This window comes from Lycium ferocissimum, chromosome 7 (genome assembly GCF_029784015.1).
Source record: "Lycium ferocissimum isolate CSIRO_LF1 chromosome 7, AGI_CSIRO_Lferr_CH_V1, whole genome shotgun sequence".
NCBI lineage: Eukaryota > Viridiplantae > Streptophyta > Magnoliopsida > Solanales > Solanaceae > Lycium > Lycium ferocissimum.
In genome coordinates, this window is record NC_081348.1 from 40626373 (window position 1) to 40645834 (window position 19462).

The 19462-nt window shown below is 35.5% G+C and overlaps 2 protein-coding genes and 1 pseudogene across 6 annotated transcripts; 1 reads left to right on the forward strand and 2 right to left on the reverse strand.

Annotated features, from left to right (window-relative positions):
* The first annotated feature begins 409 nt into the window (after window positions 1–409).
* Window positions 410–10803, forward strand: LOC132065032 (uncharacterized). Its single transcript, XM_059458249.1, has 12 exons — window positions 410–833; window positions 1639–1748; window positions 2507–2576; window positions 4657–4813; window positions 4895–5032; window positions 7422–7561; window positions 7933–7980; window positions 9103–9213; window positions 9302–9483; window positions 9570–9691; window positions 10251–10327; window positions 10432–10803. Exons 1-12 carry the CDS (start codon window positions 624–626, stop codon window positions 10540–10542), a joined length of 1476 nt encoding a protein of 491 aa, XP_059314232.1. The 5' UTR covers window positions 410–623; the 3' UTR covers window positions 10543–10803.
* A 22-nt stretch (window positions 10804–10825) lies between these two features.
* On the reverse strand, window positions 10826–17738 carry LOC132065034 (chromatin remodeling protein EBS-like). Of its 5 annotated transcripts, none has more exons than XR_009416680.1 (6): window positions 17597–17738; window positions 16761–17106; window positions 16130–16198; window positions 13313–13448; window positions 10923–11479; window positions 10826–10884 (listed from the first exon to the last, which is right to left on the reverse strand). XR_009416680.1 is itself a non-coding variant. In XM_059458251.1 (5 exons), the coding sequence occupies exons 1-5, from the start codon at window positions 17487–17489 to the stop codon at window positions 11453–11455; spliced, it is 654 nt and encodes a 217-aa protein (XP_059314234.1). In that variant the 5' UTR covers window positions 17490–17590; the 3' UTR covers window positions 10826–11452. The 5 variants fall into 5 exon arrangements, 1 of the variants encoding a protein (XP_059314234.1); XR_009416677.1 differs by lacking the exon at window positions 17597–17738 and adding an exon at window positions 17414–17590; XR_009416678.1 differs by lacking the exon at window positions 17597–17738 and adding an exon at window positions 17414–17590 and having other exon boundaries at window positions 13240–13448.
* LOC132065834 (U4 spliceosomal RNA) lies at window positions 12343–12467 on the reverse strand (annotated as a pseudogene).
* Window positions 17739–19462: the final 1724 nt, after the last annotated feature.

Consider the following 19462-nt stretch of genomic DNA (forward strand, 5'->3'; position numbering starts at 1 on the left):
TAACAACAAGTGAGAAATTAAGGGGAAAAAAAGTAGAAAAAAGAAAAAAATATGGAGGCTTTGGAGAATCACGGTATCCTATGCAAAATATACAAACCATAAAATTAACTAAATTGAGTAATAAAATTAATCATGTTGGTACGTGCATCGCACGGTGCATAATCTAGTGTGTATATATGTGTATATATATAGACATTTGTTGTATATGTTTGGGGCGTAAATGAGATTTGGGACAAGTAGAAGGGCTTATTCTCAATATTTATTCAGAAGTAAACAAAAGAACCGATATATTGTGGAGAGAAAGGGGTAAAAGCAAAATAGAAGGGCCCATGTCGTAAAATCACTAGAATTTCGGGGAAGAAATGATAAAAACAGAAAGAAATGGGAGTTACTCGCCACAAACTTTTAAAAATTTATAAGATGCACCGTCACCAAAAAATGGCTCAGTTGACGGACCCTGGTAAAGTTGCACATGCGAAACGAGATCCTGGATTCGCCTTATTAGTCGTCACAAAATTCAGATTTTGACAACTCCGTTAAATTTGAATTAGCGCTTCCTCCATGATCTTGTTGCCGGAGGAGGCGGTTTTTTGAATGAAGAGTTCACCTGAATTTTCCCCGAAATGGAAGAACCAACAATTCAGAGGAGTTCGCTTGAAAATCATGATCATGAACTGAAAGAGAATATTGAGAAGAAAAAGGACTTAACTGCAAATCCCGAGTTCTTTAGTTGTATGCTTCAACCAGCACCGGCAAATTCAGATCCAAATTACATTGGAATTCGCCGTATTCTCCTTAATCGCAAAGCTGAATCCAGTGTGCTTCGTCGCAAGGTAACGCGTATGCACTAACACGTGATTATATTTAACTGCATATATCATCGCTGTGAGTATATGTGATTTCTCTCCAGAAACAAATGTTATTTACATCCGTATTTAAAATATTTACGTATATTTCCTTGTTTTACTCTGTTTGGATGGTTTTTACATATTTTTTCATTATGTATCATATTATATTGTATTGTACTGTATTGTTTTGATCACCACCATGGATAGATTACATCGTTTCGAGTCGTAACATAATGTCATACATTAGCAATTTGAAGGATAAACCTACAAGGGTAGGGGGTTAGAGCTATTATAAAAAGTAGAATAAAAGATAAATTAGGATTATTAGATAATAAGAAAAGACAAAAATGAGGGAAGAAAAATATGGTAATGACAAGATCACACCAAATTGGTCGTTACATAAATTGGGACTTTTCTTCATTACGTAACGATGGATTTAATGATAAGATGCAATAAAGTTTAAGTAACAATCAAAGCAAGCATTGTATTTGAACTAATAGCACAATAAAATACAATAGGTAACAATCATCCAAACAAGTTGTTACTTATTCATGATATATGTAGATATATCTGGTTTCCTCGTTCAGGCGTAAATAGTATCTCATTGTGAACAATTCATTGCTTACTTGACATACATTTGTGGCACTTTCGGTTTATCTTAGTTCAAATTTATTTTTGTGGTTCAGGTGTAAACTATATGCAACTTAATCCAACATTTTGATAGTAGGATCTATGTATTTGTTGCGATTAGTTATGAGGTAACCTGACAGAACTTTATTGTTTGTTTAAGGACTGGAGATGCAATGGAAAAGGATACGTAGCTTATCGTAATTATATTAGTAGGCCAAGGAATTGGGAGAGCTTGCAAATACCAAGCCGCTCGAGCACCCCAGGGAACAGGTGGTTGAGATCTATCTTCATTTCTTCTAGTAGCATGCAATCCCTTTTTTCTTAGTGCGCTTGATTAAGACTCATAATTGGTTATTTACTTCTTACTTTTTGTGTAGCTTTCGTTTTGGTGTCAAATCACTAAGAACACTTTTGAGAGATTGAATTTCGGAAATGCTAAGTTTGCTTGAAAGAGATACTCAGTTGACATAAATGTCTGCTGCCTTAAAAAACTTGAAGGTCTATATTTGCAATGTAGTTTTTACAATCTTAGCAAGCCATGGCTTTTGAAACTACAGATAATAAGAAACCTATGCAATGACTTTAAAAGCAAGTTTAACAACCATATTGATGACTTTGTTTCTTAGTCTGAAATTGTTTAGACTATGAATTTATCACTGTACAGGAGGGGCCAAGGATGTATTCTTTATTTGCTTGACATACTGGTTATTAATAATTTTTCTGCTCTTTAGGCACTATAAGAACTTGAGATTCTGGGAGAATAATCCTTTATCACAGAAGTTCGATATGTCTTTTTTAATGCCCATTATTGATTGTGGAGGAAGGCAACATAATTCAATCATCTTTTGTTGCATGTACCTTTTCTACAGTTTCAGAATTCTTTTGACGTCATGGAGCTTTGGGGAATGTAAAGCTTTACCGACATGAAGCATCGTTTTTTAATCTATTTTATCTTTTTTTATGTCATTTGTTGAAGTTCATACTCCATATAATCTGACATCAGGATAATTTACTGGTTGATGCATCAGTGGGCGATGGATGCCTTCACCAAGTCCAGTTTCCCAGTTACTCGAGTCAGATAGCTGGAATTCTTTAAAGGTATGTGCATCTTTTGGTTGTCTATGACTAATATTTTTCGTACTTTTTTACTTTAGCCTATGTGTGCAGCTCCTTATGACAAGCATTTGATTATCCATGATATGTCATCTAAAAAGTATTTGCATGATAGATTGTAACTACACCCTACAAATTAAGTTGAAGGGTGAATTTCATAGTGTTTTACAACTAAGTAATTTAAATCACTTAATTCTTTGGAAGCGGTTAAACTGCACCTTCTAAAAACTTACGTATAAAATACTTTATTTTGAAATACTTACTAAGTAGGCGTTTGGCCATGAAAACCAAATATTTTTCACTTTATTTGGTATTTTGGAGTTGGAGTTGAAATTGGAGTTGTGTTTGGTTATAGTTTTTGCAAAGAATATTTGGTTGTTTGAATGTATTGAAAGCTATGTTGCTCGGACCCTTCACTTTTGCTGCCGCACCCGTGTCCGACACGACACCGACACCGACACTGACACCGGATTCATGTCGGATCTGGTCAAACAACATTGGATACTTTGACCAAATCCATGGACCAATCTGAGAAAAAATTTGAGGCCAAATTGGTAGAAACGGCAAGCTCTTGAAGAGTGGACACTTATTGTATCTAGAAGAGTTTCAAGTTAATTAAAAATTAATATTTAACTATAAATGAAACATAACTATAAAAATTTATTTTTGCTTTTTATTTCTAGGCATAGATTTAGTTATTTTTCTTATAATTTTGAATTATTTTAGCCGAATCCCCGCACCCGTATCCGCACCTGGATCCGTACCCCCGAATCTTAAAATTTAGATTATGCCGAATCCGACCTCTAGATCCGTACCCGTATCCGACACTCGACAGCGAGTCCGAGCAACATAGATTGAAAGTGAAAAAAGTGGGGAAAAAAAGTGAAAAACAAGTTTTTGTTGTTTTTCAAATTCCAAATACAACTTCAAGTTGTATTTGGAATTTTTATGGCCAAACACCATAAAGTGAAAAAAGTGAAAAAATATTCCAGAAAAAAATGAATAATTCTCATGTACAAACGGGCCCTAAAAATATGATCTGAAATACTTATAAAAATGTATTTTTCAAACTATAAAATGTATTGTTATAATTATTTCCTTATCAAAAAAATTGTGGGAATTCATATTTGTTTAAACATTTAAGTCGACTTACTTTTAATAAGATTTCTCAGTTTATTTGAGACATATGTGGTATATATGAATTGGCTCTGTGTGGCTTTAGTCCTATGCTTAGTTGTCTCCATTTGAATTCTGTCTAGCATTTTTTGGGTGACCCTTAATGTGTTAAACAATCTTTAATTCTTATTATTGGAATCTCTAGTGCTAATTGCTTGATACATTTGGTTTAAGTGCTGAATACGTTTATTGAACTACCTATTTTTGCTCACTTGTAAATATGGTGGTTGTACTGATTTTATTTATATATACACAAATGTTCCAATTTTGAAAAAAAAAGGGTTATTAACCGACCCCTCTGCCTGTTTTGAATTGAGATTTTGACCATGAAATGCAATATTCTCTTTTTCTGTTGTGGAGAGGGTTAAGTGGGGGTTAACGACAGTGTCATGGTATGCTTGTTTGGTTATATATCTTTCCAGTGTTCTCATTTTTCAAATCTGCAAATGTTTATGCTTGCTCCATGCTCATCATTAACTCTATCTGTAAATGTACGTCAATGTCTCCTAAGGTCCTTTTTGCAAATAAATCTCTTGCACGTGATCTGGAGATGTTGAATAACAATCAACTCATGAATTATTTGGGCATAACTCAGAAATGTACATAGAGTTATATTTAGACTCTTGGAGTTGAGTGTGCCATATATATATTTCAGCATGGAGATGATATGAACATTCAATCGCTCAATTTGTTCAATCTTCTTGGTCTATAGCTCATACATATGCCCTTATTAGATTAACTTTTTGCAAAGATGAATGCTTAGGTTATTGCCAAATGATCTTGGCGTGTGAGTCACTAGAAGATCAAAAGAGGTTCTTTCTGGTCATTATAGTTGCATGACTAATGAGAATTCTCTTAGCAGACTTTTCACCATCTCATTTTTATGCAGGATTTACGAAGTCCCAGTCAAGCAAGTCAAGCATTGAGTCGGACAACTAGTTTCAGTTCAAATGCAAGTGATGCTGATGATCGGCCACGTAGAAGGTCGGAACTTGCATATTCCTTTGTTGGGATGCATTGTATTTTTGACCAATGCAAGGCCATGGGTAATTATTTTTCATATCAGAATCAGTCGATCTCTTTCTTCATCTAGCTTTATTATTATCTTAATTAATCTAATTTTTCAGTTACGGTGATAAAGTTTGGGCATATGAGTTCTGATCTACTTGCATATGGAGCATCAGATGGCAGTTTGACAGTGTGCCGTGTCTCCATGCCCCCTTCAGTCATTAAGCAGTTAATAGGGCATTCAAAAGATGTCACAGGTTGGATTAACTGGTATTGAATCTGCAGTCTTGTCTTTAACCTTGTATTCATATATCGGAATTGTTTGAGTTTACTTTTCCTTTGTAAAATTGTGTTAGAAATAGTGGCTTAAATTTGTAACCGGTCTTATTTAAGTTGCAATCAGCATCCAGAGTCAATGTTGTCAAAGGAAAAAGGTGTAGAATTCTTTCAGGGTTTTAAACTTAAAGCTCAATTCAGGTGCTTTAGTGAAAAAAGTGTTGAAGAACTAACATATAAAAACGGGGAAAAAAAAATGATAAAAACAAAAAAGTAAGTAGTGAAGTATTGGTAGCAAAACCATGTGGAAGAATTCAACTTTCTTAGATCTCTGATTCAGATGCAAATGTTAAGTTGCTAATTCAGTATAGTTTCTGTGTTTCCTTAATCTAAATTTCTAATTTCCTATTTCTAATCCAGAACTTACCCATTCAGTATGTATCTGTATGAATACTAAATCATTTTGATGGTGGTTTTTCTTGTTTAGTGCTACCTTACAAGATAGAGTCGTGAGTTCCTTGAAATCAACTATAGTTTTTCAAAGATTGTTGGTTTGCTAGTGTTTTGCTAATGTGCACGCCTAGGGCCTCACCATAGTTGAAGCACCACCTAAGCAATGTGAAGCCTAGCCTGTTTTGTGTCATGCTTCAGGTTAGGGGTATCGGAATGGAGATAAGTATTTCCAGTATTGGTTGGATTAAGTTGGTAGAAGCATTGACAATTTTTACCACAAAAAATGTTATAAAAGTTCTGACCAGTAACTAGGTCCTGAATCGTCAGTTGATTTGCAATCTCCAAATGGAGATGGTTTAGTAAATGTGATGCCTTCTGTCCTTGAGATTTTCTGTTTTCTCATTCAACTGATTAGCAGTTGAGTCAAGACCTTGAAGCATTGGAAAGAGGACACCATGAATCATAGGAATTGTTTAATATTCCGTCCCGATTTGAGTGGGAGGATTTGACTGGATATGGACACAGTTTAAGGCAGAAAGGAGGGCTTTTGACGCAAAATAAATTTGCAGTAAGTACTAAAGTATTCTTTATACCAAACATACTATGTTTTTGTCTGTAGCGGGGGCTGTAGTAAGAGGCAAAACAAATTGCAATTTGGGATGGAGAGTAGCTCTTTTACTCGGGGGAAGGAGTTAGGACCTGCAGTATTTGTTTCTATAGCACTTTGATCTTAATAGTATGATCCGTTTCGCAATGTCTTGTCTGATTTTTCAAGATCGAACTGTACGTTCACAAACAGGTCATTCTATGTTTTTTTGTTTCCATCATTTTCCTTAAGTAGCTTTTCATTAGATTCATTTTTAACATTTTCTTTTTTCCTTAAAGTATTAAATTGTCCCTCAAAACACTTGGAATCCTTATCCATTTGGATGGTTTGATTAATATTTCTGTTTTAGTGCTGCTGATACTGTCCCTAATCATAATTTTGAGTTTTGCATTATTTGTTTTGTTGTATCTTTTTGATAAGGTGGAAATGCCTTATATAGGATCCAAAACCCAATGAACCCAATCACCAAATCTTTGGAAATGAAAACATGTTGTTGAGGGCTAAATGGTAAAAACAGATATTGTTGTTGTCTAACACCTTACTTATGTGCACCCAAGGGTGTGGTTTAGAGGTCAATAAAGTGGGTTGAGCACCATGAGGTCTCAGGTTTAATTCCCAGCAGAGATAGAAAAACTAGGTGATTTCTTCCATCTGTTCTAGCCTTGATGTTACATGGGACCTGTTGCTAGTGGGAGGTGGCAGGTATCCCGTGGATTTAGTCGAGGTGCGCGCAAGCTGGCCCGGTCACCATGTTTATTTAAAAAAAAACACCTTAGTTATGTATATATGACCCACTAAAATTGCAATTTTATTGATAAAATTTTAACTCCTTTTTATTAATTTTTTGTTTTCTTATTTAGTTCTGATCCAAACTCAGCTATTGGTGGTGATCGTTAAGCCTCATTTTGAGTTGATAGAAAGGAAGCATTTGCTTTTGATACTCTGCTTCGCCTAAGAGCTTTTATCATGACACACGTCTTTTAATGTTCATACTTTGTTTAAACCTCTTATGTCAAATTTGATATTGGTATGCAAAGATTCCTTTTAATTCTCACAGTTTTCTGGATATGCACATTACCTCATGTGTTTTAGGCCCTATCCCCATTTATTGACTGTGTAAACTGAGTAATCCAGAAAGCCAGAAACCACACTATGGTCCTCTTATGGAGTTTCTTTTAATGTGGTTAACATGCCTTTTCGTGACTCTAATTGCAAGTCTGTTCCTTAGTCAAGGGTGACGAAATGCTAGCTAATATTTATATATGTTTAACATGTTACTGATATCATTTTCGAAATTTGTGCTTTTCCAGATTTTGACTTCTCGACAAACAATCAGTACATCGCATCATCTTCAGAGGATAAAACTGTCAGAGTATGGGATATTTCTAAAGGCCTTTGCATTAGGGTGATTTATGGAGTCTCTTCACAGCTTTGTATTCGATTTCATCCTGTAAGTGGAACAAAGATGTACCTTTTGATATTGGGTAAACATTTTCTACAGCCACCAGCGCAGACTTTCCTGAAGGAAATTCTTCATAAGTTTTCGAAAGACATATTTGCATGCAATTTCTTGTGTTGTTGTCGTGAATGTTTTCATGTATGGACTCCTTGTGCTTAGCAGTACAATAAACCATCTTCTGTGGTTCCATGTGCTTTTCAGCTCTTTTTTTTTTTTTTAATTGAATTTTGTAATTGTTATCCACTCAGTAGACTGTAACTTATTGCATGAAAGCACCTTTAAATTCTTTTCTTAGGCTTGGCATTTATATGCATTTAAGTTACTGACTGAAATCTTTCTTTGTTGCCTTTTTTCTTTTCCAGGTGAATAATAACTTTCTTTCTGCTGGCAATGCAAAAAAAGAAATAAATGTAATTATCCTTTATGTTTAGCTGAACGGATTTTAATTGTTTAGATTTTTATTCTATAGATTATTGTACTTATCCTTGTTGTCACATATGTTTGCTTAATTACGGGAATACTTCTTCATGGGCAAAGCCTCTTGCAGAAATGTGGTGTAAGGCTGCGCACAATAGACCCTTGTGGTCCGGCCCTTCCCCGGACCCTGCGCATAGCGGGAGCTTAGTGCACTGGGCTGCCCTTTTTACTTCTTCATGGGCGCATGACAAACATTTATCTACCCTTGGGGAAAGAGGATAGAACAAAGAAAGGAGGAAAGGATATTTTCATGTGCACAGCAGTCATCATAAATTAGATGATTAGAGAGACATAATGTTTCCAAAATGCATTAAGAGACAATTGCTTTTCATCCCCAAGGGGTTGGCTGAGTGGTGAGGCACAGTAGTAATAATCTGGAGAATCTTAAGTTCGAGTCTACCGCAACAGTGCCCAAGCCTGCGTGCACAGGTTGATTGACATTTATGCTTGTGAGCTGTGGTAGGGGGTTCCTGGTGAACAAGTTATTGAATAATTTAAGGTGTACACAAGCTGGCTGGGATAGCACTGTCTAAAAAGAAAATACAATAGTATTTTCGTGAAGAAGCACAAAACATGCAGTTTACATAGAACTGAAAGTGAACAGATCAAACCTGCCTATTACTAAGATACAGATGAAATGTGGCAGTCATTGACTTGGATTTTCACTGTAGCATCAAAATTTGGCAATATTTTGCAAGAAGCACATAAATCACTTGTAGTTTACACTGAAGCAAAGATTTGACCTTAAGCTTGTTAGATAAGAACCAAGAAAATGTACAAATTTATTCAGGCCGACATTCTAACCTACTAAAGTATTTCTTTTGCTTCAAAAATTGGATTTGGATATTGTTGCACTTGAAAAGTAGGTTACTTCATAGTTATACCCCTGCAGAAACTGTGTCAGTGGATTCATACAGATGTCCAAATTACTTCTAGAACCTGGATGACGGTGCATCCCTGTATATATTTGTTTCACCATATAGAATATGTCAACCTTCATTTCACTCTTTATCTTCTCAACTCGTTGAGCACTAAACGTTAAAACTAACATTCAGGTGTTCAATTTTAGCACGGGGAGAACGGTCAGTAAAACTGTCGTTGACGGTGAAGTCACTGCCATGGACCATGACCACACTGGTCAGCTTATTTTCTGCGGTGATGGTCAGGTTGCCTGCTTTGTGCCTATTATTCTTCATGACAGTTTCTAGCCCTCTCTGCTCTAAGGCTTACTATTTTCAGCTTCATTATCTGCAGGGATGTATTTACACAGTTAGTATGAACTCCCATACGGGTGCCCTATCTCGAACTCATCGGAATAGAAGTAGCAGCAAACATAGATCTGCTGTTACAACTGTTCAGTACAGGACATTTTCTATGCTGGCACGAGGCCCTGTCTTGCTGGCTTTTACTCGTGATGGAAGTTTGTCGTTTTTCAGGTCAAACTGAACTATATCTCTTGTTTTGGTTTCTCTTTTTCTGATTTTTGTTTTCAAGTCATATTGAGAGTATTATGGGCTTGCAGTGTCTCTTTGGAGATGAAAGGTTATTTGACACTTCGGTGTTCACTGAAACTGGCTCCACGGCTACACAGCATTCGTGCTTCTTTTTGTCCTTTACTTTCCCTTGAAAAGGGAGAATACATAGGTATGTACCCGATTAATTCATAAAAAGTATATTCTCTTTTAAAGCTGCTTCCAATTTGTAAATCACTGCTTGCCTTTGTTTCCTTTCGAGATCCTAAATCCTAATATTGTAGTCTGTTTGGCTAGCCAAAGTTGGAAGTCATTTTCTGGTGGAGAGATTTGTTTTGGTACAGATCCCTTGTTTTATTAACTTGGACTTCCAACCTTTCAACTTCTATTTTATTTACGATCAAGAAGACACTCGAAATAATGAAAAAAATTGCGAGAGGAGTTTGCTATAGAAGGAATAGAGATTCCTAGGTAGACAAACAGATAACATTAGAGGAAGTAAGTCCTAAGGACTTTGTCTTCAGTTTACTACGTGCATCTTATATTTTTGGAGAAAGAAATGGAAAAGCTCCAGTAACTTTGATATATTGGGTTTCATTCTTTGGGTGCCCTGGTAAGTGGTAACATCTATGTCGTTTCCTAAAGCTTCATGGATGTAAATATTGTTTTCAGTCTCTGCTATTTATCAGTTTCTTCCAACTGACTTAGTTATTTGTTTCTATCAATTGAAGTTGCTGGAAGTGAAGATGCAAATGTCTATTTCTACGATTTAACTCGGCCAAAGAATACATGTGTTAACAAGCTTCAGGTAGGAAAAAAATGGACAGCATAATTTGATTTCCAGACTTACATCATCTCGACCACCAGGGAAAAGGAATTAATAAATCGGGCTTGGCTTTTATTTGACTGCAGGGTCATGGCTATGCAGTAATAGGTATCGCTTGGAATCATGGAGAGAACTTGTTAGCTTCCTCTGATTTTGGCGGCACGGTCATCGTATGGAAGAGATCAAAAACAGCTTAACATCAATGTCATGCTCAATGCAGATTTGATCTAAAAGCAGTTTGCACGCAGTTGATCTGTTAGGTTTTAGCGTGGAATTTGTGAGAACTGTAATCGTTATACAGGCATATTAGTGTAGCTAACTCTGAGTTTTATAAGGAGAGACTCGAAAAGTGTGGTGTCAGGCTTTTGCATACTGATAGCACAGTTGTATGTTGATTTTTTCCCACTGACTTTGTACAATGTGTATTTGGATGTCAGTGTATTGGAAGGAATTACATGATTTCTTCAGTATAAAAAAGGCCTATCAACAACTGTTCGATGCCTTTCCATTTCAAGCAATATTCCAATTACAGATACCGCCTTTCCATTTCAAGCAATACTCCAATCACAGATGCCACTTTCGTCTTTACATATTTGTGTGTACTAGGAACACTGATGCCGAGTCCAAACAAGTAAAGGGCGAAGACTGACTAATTCAGTGCACACAGGCATGCAATGACACAGAAAAGCCCCAAAAAGAGAGATATGCATCTCTCACATATACCAGACACCCAAGAGTAGTTTCCATAAGGGAGAAGCTAGCAAAAGGGCTATTGCCTCTCGAAAATGCCAGCACCTATTTACAGTAAATAAAACTAAACTAGTATTTATTATAAACAGCACCCTAATAAGAAATAGCGTGGAAGAACAGTAGAGAAAACCTACAGTAGATAATTACACACTGCCACACACTTCCTCGACCTACTTAAAGGAAACAAGGTGCATGCCTATCAAACCAGTACGCAATACAAAGTTTCAGTCAGTTTCCCTTTACATCAGTCCACATGATTGTCGCTTCTAATACAGTTATAATTGCCTCAGTGTTTGCTTGCATCCCGTTAAGCAAAGTAGGAGAAATGTTATAGTTCCTCCGGCACAGGCAGAAGTATCACCTCCGTCGGCGTTTGGACCCAACCTGAAATACTCACGTAAAATTTTGAAACTTGAGGCTTCAGCAGCAAATATTAAATAAAATGTATAGAGTTCCAGCTAAGAGCTTACTCTTACAGAAAATGTCTTTTCGATAACAAAAATCACTGAATAATGCACACCTATTTTGGTTCAGTTTATTGAAAGGCTTAATGCATATGCGCCCCCCTAAACTGGCTCCTTTTTTCAATTTTGGCACCTCAACTAAGCGTTAGCCTATTGAACCCCTAAACTCGTCCTCAAGTGTGTCTATAAAACGCAATCCGACTTACATAGCATTTTTCAAACAATAGATATGAACCAATTTCTTTGACTATCCAAGCATACTATTACATAACTACCCATCTGGTCAATGGACCATCTTAAGCCCAAATTTCATATATTTTTCTTCATTTCCAGAAACTTCAAACAAAATCCATGTAGTTTATATTACTAAAATCAGATACCCTGCAACAAAATCTTTAGAATATTTTCAATTATTTCACTACCTAAATGCAACAAAACAGTAACACCTATTAGAAATCAATTCAATCAATGATCAACCAAAGAACTGTGGCACATGAATTGGAAGTTGGTAATTAAGTAAGAAAATGACACTAATGAAACCAACTAGATATCTGCTCGCGCATACAAAGAATAATTCTATCCTATTGCAAAGTTAGCTATGTAAGTCGGATTGTGTTTGATAGACACACTTGAGAACGAGTTTAGCGGTTCAATAGGAACAACGCTTAGTTGAAGTGCCAAAATGGAAAAAAGATGCAAGTTTAGTGGGCCGCATATACATTAAGCCTTATTGAAACATCATTCCAAAACCAAGGTGGGTCCTTGTGTCCCCAATCTCCAAACTTGACTAGCGTACTATCATTGTTCAACATTCTTAGAATCCAAAGGCATGTATTAATTTTCGGCCAGCAATAGACGCGGCTCAGTTAGAACCTCATTAGCTGCGTCACTGCCCCAAGCGCAAAATACTCTGAATGTATATATAATAGTCTCGGAATGTATATGAAATGCCCTAGACCAATTAACTCATTGGAGAATCTTTTTTCCCCAAAATTTTGTTTCACCGATATATGTATCAAAATCTAGCCCATTTTGCACACAAAAAAAACTACTACTTAATAACAGTATGACGTGCATATATTACATTAAACACTTGTTTAGGGAATGTCAAGGGTAATTAAAGAAGTGAAGGAGAAGAAAATGAAAAGGATGCTTGGAAAAACTGAGTAGTATTTGCTTCCCTGAATAAAGCAGCTTTATTAAAAGAGAGAATTTGCCTTACCATTATCAGTTGCCAGGGTGGTTTGAGAAGGATAAATTTTAGAAAAGATGTATAAATCTCAGACTAGAAGTCATGAATTTATCCCCGGCATTTCACCTGTTTATCTTTCATTTCAAAATTTTCCTATCAATTACCTCTTCCTTCATGTTTGATCTTTCACAAGGTGCTTTGAAGTAGTCAGGTCTCTTTCCAACCCCCTCCCCCTAGTCTAATGGCATTTGCCATTTACTTTTCTTTGGCATTACTAGTATGTTGCAAAAGATGACGGGTTCACATACCGAAGATCCTACACTCGTCATATGCAACAAATGGTATGATAAAGCAGCTTTACTAAGCATGTATAGTCTAAAATCAACTGATCCTTTTTGCCTTTGTGTTCCTACCAGCATGTTTGGAATGAATACAAGAAGCTCCATTAGTGAAAGGAGGCCAAGGAAAATAGAAAATGAGAAACTTACATCAAATCGGATCATGGAAAGATGGGTCAGAAAGGTAACCAGGATATTTGTGTTAATATAGCAATGGGATCACCTTTATATCAGAATGTCTTGAAGTAGCATGAGCATTTTGCAATTTCTTCTGATCTTCAGATGAACAATTTTGGCAAAAGAAGTGGTCAAGTCTCTTGGCTTCGTCTTGCGTCATGTCTATACAAGAAGGGTGGAACCTGGATGAAAATTAAAGACACTTAGGATGTGTTTGGTATGGAGGAAAACATATCCCAGAAAACGTTTTTCAATTTTCCCATGTTTGGTTGGTGAAAATGTTCCTCACTAAAAATGAGGAAATGGCATCCCTAATGGAAGTAGGAAAACAAGTTCCATAAGTGACATTTCAAGTTCATTGTCTCCTTTCCATCCACACAACTCCCCACCACACCCACCCCCCCCCCCCCCCAAAAAAAAAAAACACGCCCACCCCTGAACCCCCATTTCCCACCCCATAGTGTTTTGATAGTTTACATATAAATGCTCTTGGGATAATATTTTTTGCTTACTTACCAAACGCTAGAAAATAAGTAACAAACCCACTTATTTTCCAACAAAATATTTACTAGGAAAACATTTTCTCTCATACCAAATACACCCTTAGTTGCAGTCATCCAGATGTTAAACGTAGATGCAAGTGACGTTACCAGTTTTAGGAAAATGCTTTGTTGCTTCAGAATCTTCACACATGAATTACTTTAAATCATGCAAATATGCTAGCACAAAGCCTAACTGAAGACATGTTCAGCCCTCAAACTAGCTGAAACAAAAATCATAATTAAAGGCTTGAAGGAGTCTCAAAAAAGAAGGCTTGACAACCTAAGGTAAGCTGAAATAATGCCGTCTTTCGCTCCCTTTGGGCATAACACATAGATAAGACACCATAACTTGGTCCCAATAGGCATTGGCCCCAATTGGCAACTAAACACTCCAACTTTGAGAATGCACATGTAGACACCTCGACTCATCCCTACAGTGTCTCGTGGACAACTTCAAGAACTCAAATTCATTAAACTATTCAAATTTTAAACATCAATGCTATATTTTCATTATTTTTATTTTTATTTTATTTAATAAGGGTGGTATCCAAATCAATTTGCACGTATCTCAACAAATAACCCAGTAGCTAAGGGTTAGACAAATTGGAAAAATCACTACTTCAAATCATTGCCTAAACAATTATCCCTATTTCTAATATCTTAAGCTTCGTGTATAATCAAATACCATCAAACAAAATGGCCCTAAGGACTATTAAACTGTGAGGACCCAAAAAAAAAAAAAAAAAACTTTGATGGATATGCATAAAGTAAGGTCCATCGATTTCTGCTATTTATTGTTTTTGTATTCCGATTATCGTATTATTTCGTGGTAGTTACAACTCCTTTTTTTCATACAGTTTTATCATGCTTTTTTAGTATTTTGCCATTGCTTGTTTACACTGATTTGAGTTGCCTGTCCTTAGGCCGAGGGTCTACCGGAAACAGCCTCTCTACCTCCCAAGGTCGGGGTAAGGCCTGCGTACACTCTACCCTCCCCAGACCCCACTTTGTGGGATTTCACTGGGTATGTTGTTGTATGCACAAAGTAAGGGAAATTCCCGTAATTTTTTTTGGTAAGGTAAATAATTTTCATAATGATAGGAAATTTCCTGTATACAACCAGTATGCCAAAAGGTAGAGAATCTACAACAAAACATGAACAAACGACACCCAATCTTCTATACACACAGGAACTTCATGAGCGCACCAAAAAGAAACAAGGAATGAGAATGATCATATCTTAAAGTTCTGACCACAAGTTCCTGTACCTCAGAATGATCCTATCTTAACTTCCTACCAAAACACGGTTACAAGCAAAGATAGGCTATAGAACACTAACTTTTAACTAGAGTTAACATACTATGAGAAAGTCTGTCATATTCAACTTCATCTATCCCACTTACTAACATCCGATTTTACATCAAACCCCTTTAGTTTACCATGAGTCCGTGAGTAAGTAATAATTTGAGGAGAGAATGTGTTATTTAACTATAGTTAAGTGATAAAATATACACGTCATACATTTATTTGGGGGTGTAAACTCCATGTGCAGGTAAATTCTTTCCGATATTCGACTTCCTGAACTAAGCATATTCCAAATCTGACCAGCCATATAGATATGCATAACACATCAGCATACATAATTAATTAAGGTTATACCAGAAAAGCTAATGGCAGGACAGAGATCCAATGGCCGTGTAATAGGGAACTTACTACCTTTTTTTATTAGTGTAATAAGGCGCTTACTACTATCACCTCAAAGGAAACTTCTTCTTCTTTTTATTTTTTTATTTTTTTTTACACAAATAGGCAAGCAAAGAAAATAAGAGTTTCAAAGTAGAACATTAATTGCATCATGCACCAAAAAAATGTCTTGAGTAACTCTGCTATGTGGATAAACTTGCTCCCAACATTCTAACAGAAGGCATACAACATGTTAAAAGGAATCACGATCCTCCATCAGGAAATGTCTAAGCAACTCCAGATAATTATGAACGGCTTGAGTCGCATAACCTGGTGCAGTTAATGGCGCAACTTTTCTTTTGAAATTAGGTCTCGCACAAAATCTTAACATATCAACAAAAGAAAATAGCACACAGAAAGTATTCAATAAAACATAGGAATAGGCTTTGATGTTGGAAACTCATTAGCTAATGCATGACCTATACTGTTTAACAGTTAGTATTACCACACTATTTTGCCTTTTATAGGAAACTTTAAAATTTGAGAAGATTTGAAACATAGTGTAACCGAGAACTAAAATGGAAACCAGATCATAATAAATTACCTGCCATGAGAAAAATGTGAAGAATTAGACTTACCAGTCACTGCAGCTCTCACATTGAACCATGAGGTCATCAGGATTGTATGGCATTTCACATTTACAATACCTGCAAAATTAGGACCAAAAAGAATACTTAAACGATAATCTTATTCAACCAAGGGGCAAAACTTCTGAAAAATGATTTTTCCTTACAAACATCAAGTAGCTAGTATTGTAGCTATATATTGTCAATTTCTGAAGCAAGGAACTATATGATTGTCTTTAAACAGAAAACTTTATATAGAAACATAAAATACTGCTCAACAAGCTATTACTGAATCATTACTTTACGATATTGCCAAAATATGAAGTCAAGTTACTAAATTTACCGCTTTCTAATGTACTACTACCTCCGTCCCAATTTATGTGGAACCTTTCAGATTTCGAGAGTCAAACTAGTCTTCCTTTGACTGTAATTTTTTCATATATCTTTTAAATATTTGGAATTGTCAATTATTGTGTCTTATAGCTATGTAAATTTTATTTCAAAAAACTTCAAGATTCCATGCCTGAATTCACTGTTTGACTCTTGAAATTCGAACTGTGCCACATAAATTGGGATCAGAGGGAGTAATTAAATAGAGACTTTAAAAAGAAAGGCCATAATTGTAATGAAACATTGTACATACACAGCAACTCTGTCAGGATTAAACGCTCCAGTAGCAGAATTATAGTCAAATCGACAAAAGAAATCTTCATTCCCAACAGCATCAAGTTTGGTATAGTTCTTAAACGAATGGACAATACACTTTCCTTCAATAGTATCAGCACTTTGTATATCATAATGATCAGACATAAACAGTTCCTTAACGCCATGAAACTGTCTCCGTCCACCAATCGACTCTTCTGGCCGGTAATACCATCGGACATGAACCCTAACATTGCTGCCTCTACTGTCCGACTCAATCTTCTCGATTCGAGCAACGTACGATGGCTTTGACGACTCCGATGGTCGCATCAACACACAATCACCAGCTGCCACGTGGCCACAAGTTAGCACCCATTTGACCATCAGATATATTCACTTTTTTCCGGATTTATTTTATTTTTTGAAAATCAGGCGTTTGGCCATGAAAATTACTAAACACCTTTTTCACTTTCAGTATATTCAAACAATCAAATACTCTTAAATTATAAGCAAAAACAATTCCAACTTCAAAAATTCCAAATAAAGTGAAAAATATTTGGTTTCTATGTCCAAACGCCTAGTTAGATTTTCCGGCGAAAGTTTTTGCATATATTTTTTGGGAGAAGGTATATAAGGAATAGAATTAGAACTTACCTCGAATGGTTTTGTTGATGGATTTAAGAGTGTAAGAATCTAGGGTTCGACGATTGACAGTACGAGTTTTAGCCATGGACTGAAAGAGGAGAATGTGTGTGTGACGAACAAGACAACACACTACAAAACAAAAGTCATGCGCCTCAAAATTGTTTGTAAAAGAGAGAGAGGGAGAGAACGAACCAGCGTGTGTGTCACAAGTGTTTGTTTGAAGTTTCAGGAGAAAGACTTTTGCTGCGGGGTGATTTTAATCTAACAATTTAATTTCCCTTTAACTTAGTAGTAAGGAAATACATTTATTACAGGATGTTCTATCTTTTTAATCTATTTTAAACAATGATTCCTTTCATACTTAAGCCGTTTGCACATGGTTAGAAACATGAAACCATGATTTCAAATAATCATATTTGGGTATATAATTTGAATATCTTAAGTTGTATTTTTTATAGATATAAACATTAGCAAGTTGTGAAAACTATCTAAACATTCTCAATTCTTATACAATCTTACCATATGAGCAAGTCATAGTCCATAAAAAAATTAATATGCTACTAGGAGGACTTTCTAAAAAATACAAAATCAATTGATCAAACTTTAGTTTAATAAAAACGAAAATTTAACGTGAATAGTAATGTAACTACTTTTTAATATAATTCTCCCATACGGTAGACATAAATAAAGGTTGGTGGAAGTTAATGAGGTTGGTAAATGGTTGGTGGGAGTAATTATTAAAAATATCTACCAACTTATAGGTCTTTTTTTTAAAATATAAACTTATGGGTCAAGTTTTATATTTAAATTTTTGAAACCATGGTTTGAAATACAATAATGCTTTTTTTGAACGATTTGGGTTTGAAACAATGAGATGAAATACGTGTCGAGCGGTGGTTTCATCTCATAATTTCCAACCATGATTTCAAACCGCATGTCCAAACGCGTACTTAAGCTTTTTATTTCAAAATTCTTTAGCCACAGAAATATTAAACATATTTAATATCATAAAATTTAAAAAACTTTTATTTTTAACGCCGAGCTCAATCAAATAAGTGACATAGATTGAAATGGAGCAGGTAGAGTTCAAAGAAGTATTTACTCCTCCATCATAATTTCTGCGACACCATTATTTCTAAATCATCCCAAAAAAGAACCATCTTTCTACATTTATTAACTATTTAACTTTAAAAATCACATTTTATATACTCTCCCTATCCAGGCAAATGTTTATTTTTTCGATAATCGTTATTGGCCAAGCAATCTATGTTCATTCAAATTCAATTTATCACAGAATTATGACTTCAACTTTTTGTGAACCCAGAACTTTTCACGTGCTTTAAATAGTTCTTTTATCTGTGTATATATTCTCCAAAAAAACTGCAATCAAGCCAATAGCTCCAAGTGTTTTAAGTCCATTCATTAAATAAAATGAATTAAAAAAAAAATGTTGAAACTATAGCATAGGAAGAGAGGAGGCAACGGTGCAAATATGTCATGTCGAAATAAATACATGCTTCGTGATATGGTGAAAGAGTTCAAGGGTACAAACGTGTCAGGTAGAAATGAATACATTCAGTAGTATACATTTGAAGAGTACTCAGGTCTCATTTGTTTGCACTTAATGAGGCTCTGAATCTGAATTATTCAGATCTCAACCCATTAAGTTTATTTGTTTTTTTCTTTTTAAAACCACTTAATGCATCTGAATGTGTTCTGACCAAGATCGGATCCACAGTCGAAAATGCAGCATTGAAATAGCCTTAATCACTCAATGTTCAGATCTAGAAATACTATCTCAATCATTCAGATGTGCATTCAGATTCAGACGGCTTAATCTTAATACAAACAAATGCCCCTAAGGCACAAATCCCGCCATGTAGAAATAAATGTATGCTCATATTTTGGAAGAGTACAAGGGCACAAATCTGCCGGGTCGAAATAAGTATATGCTTCATTATATATTGGAAGAGTACGAGGGTACAAATAAGAAAATAACAATAAAGTTTGATATACACAATTAGTTAGGTATAACACACTAACATTGACGAATTGAAC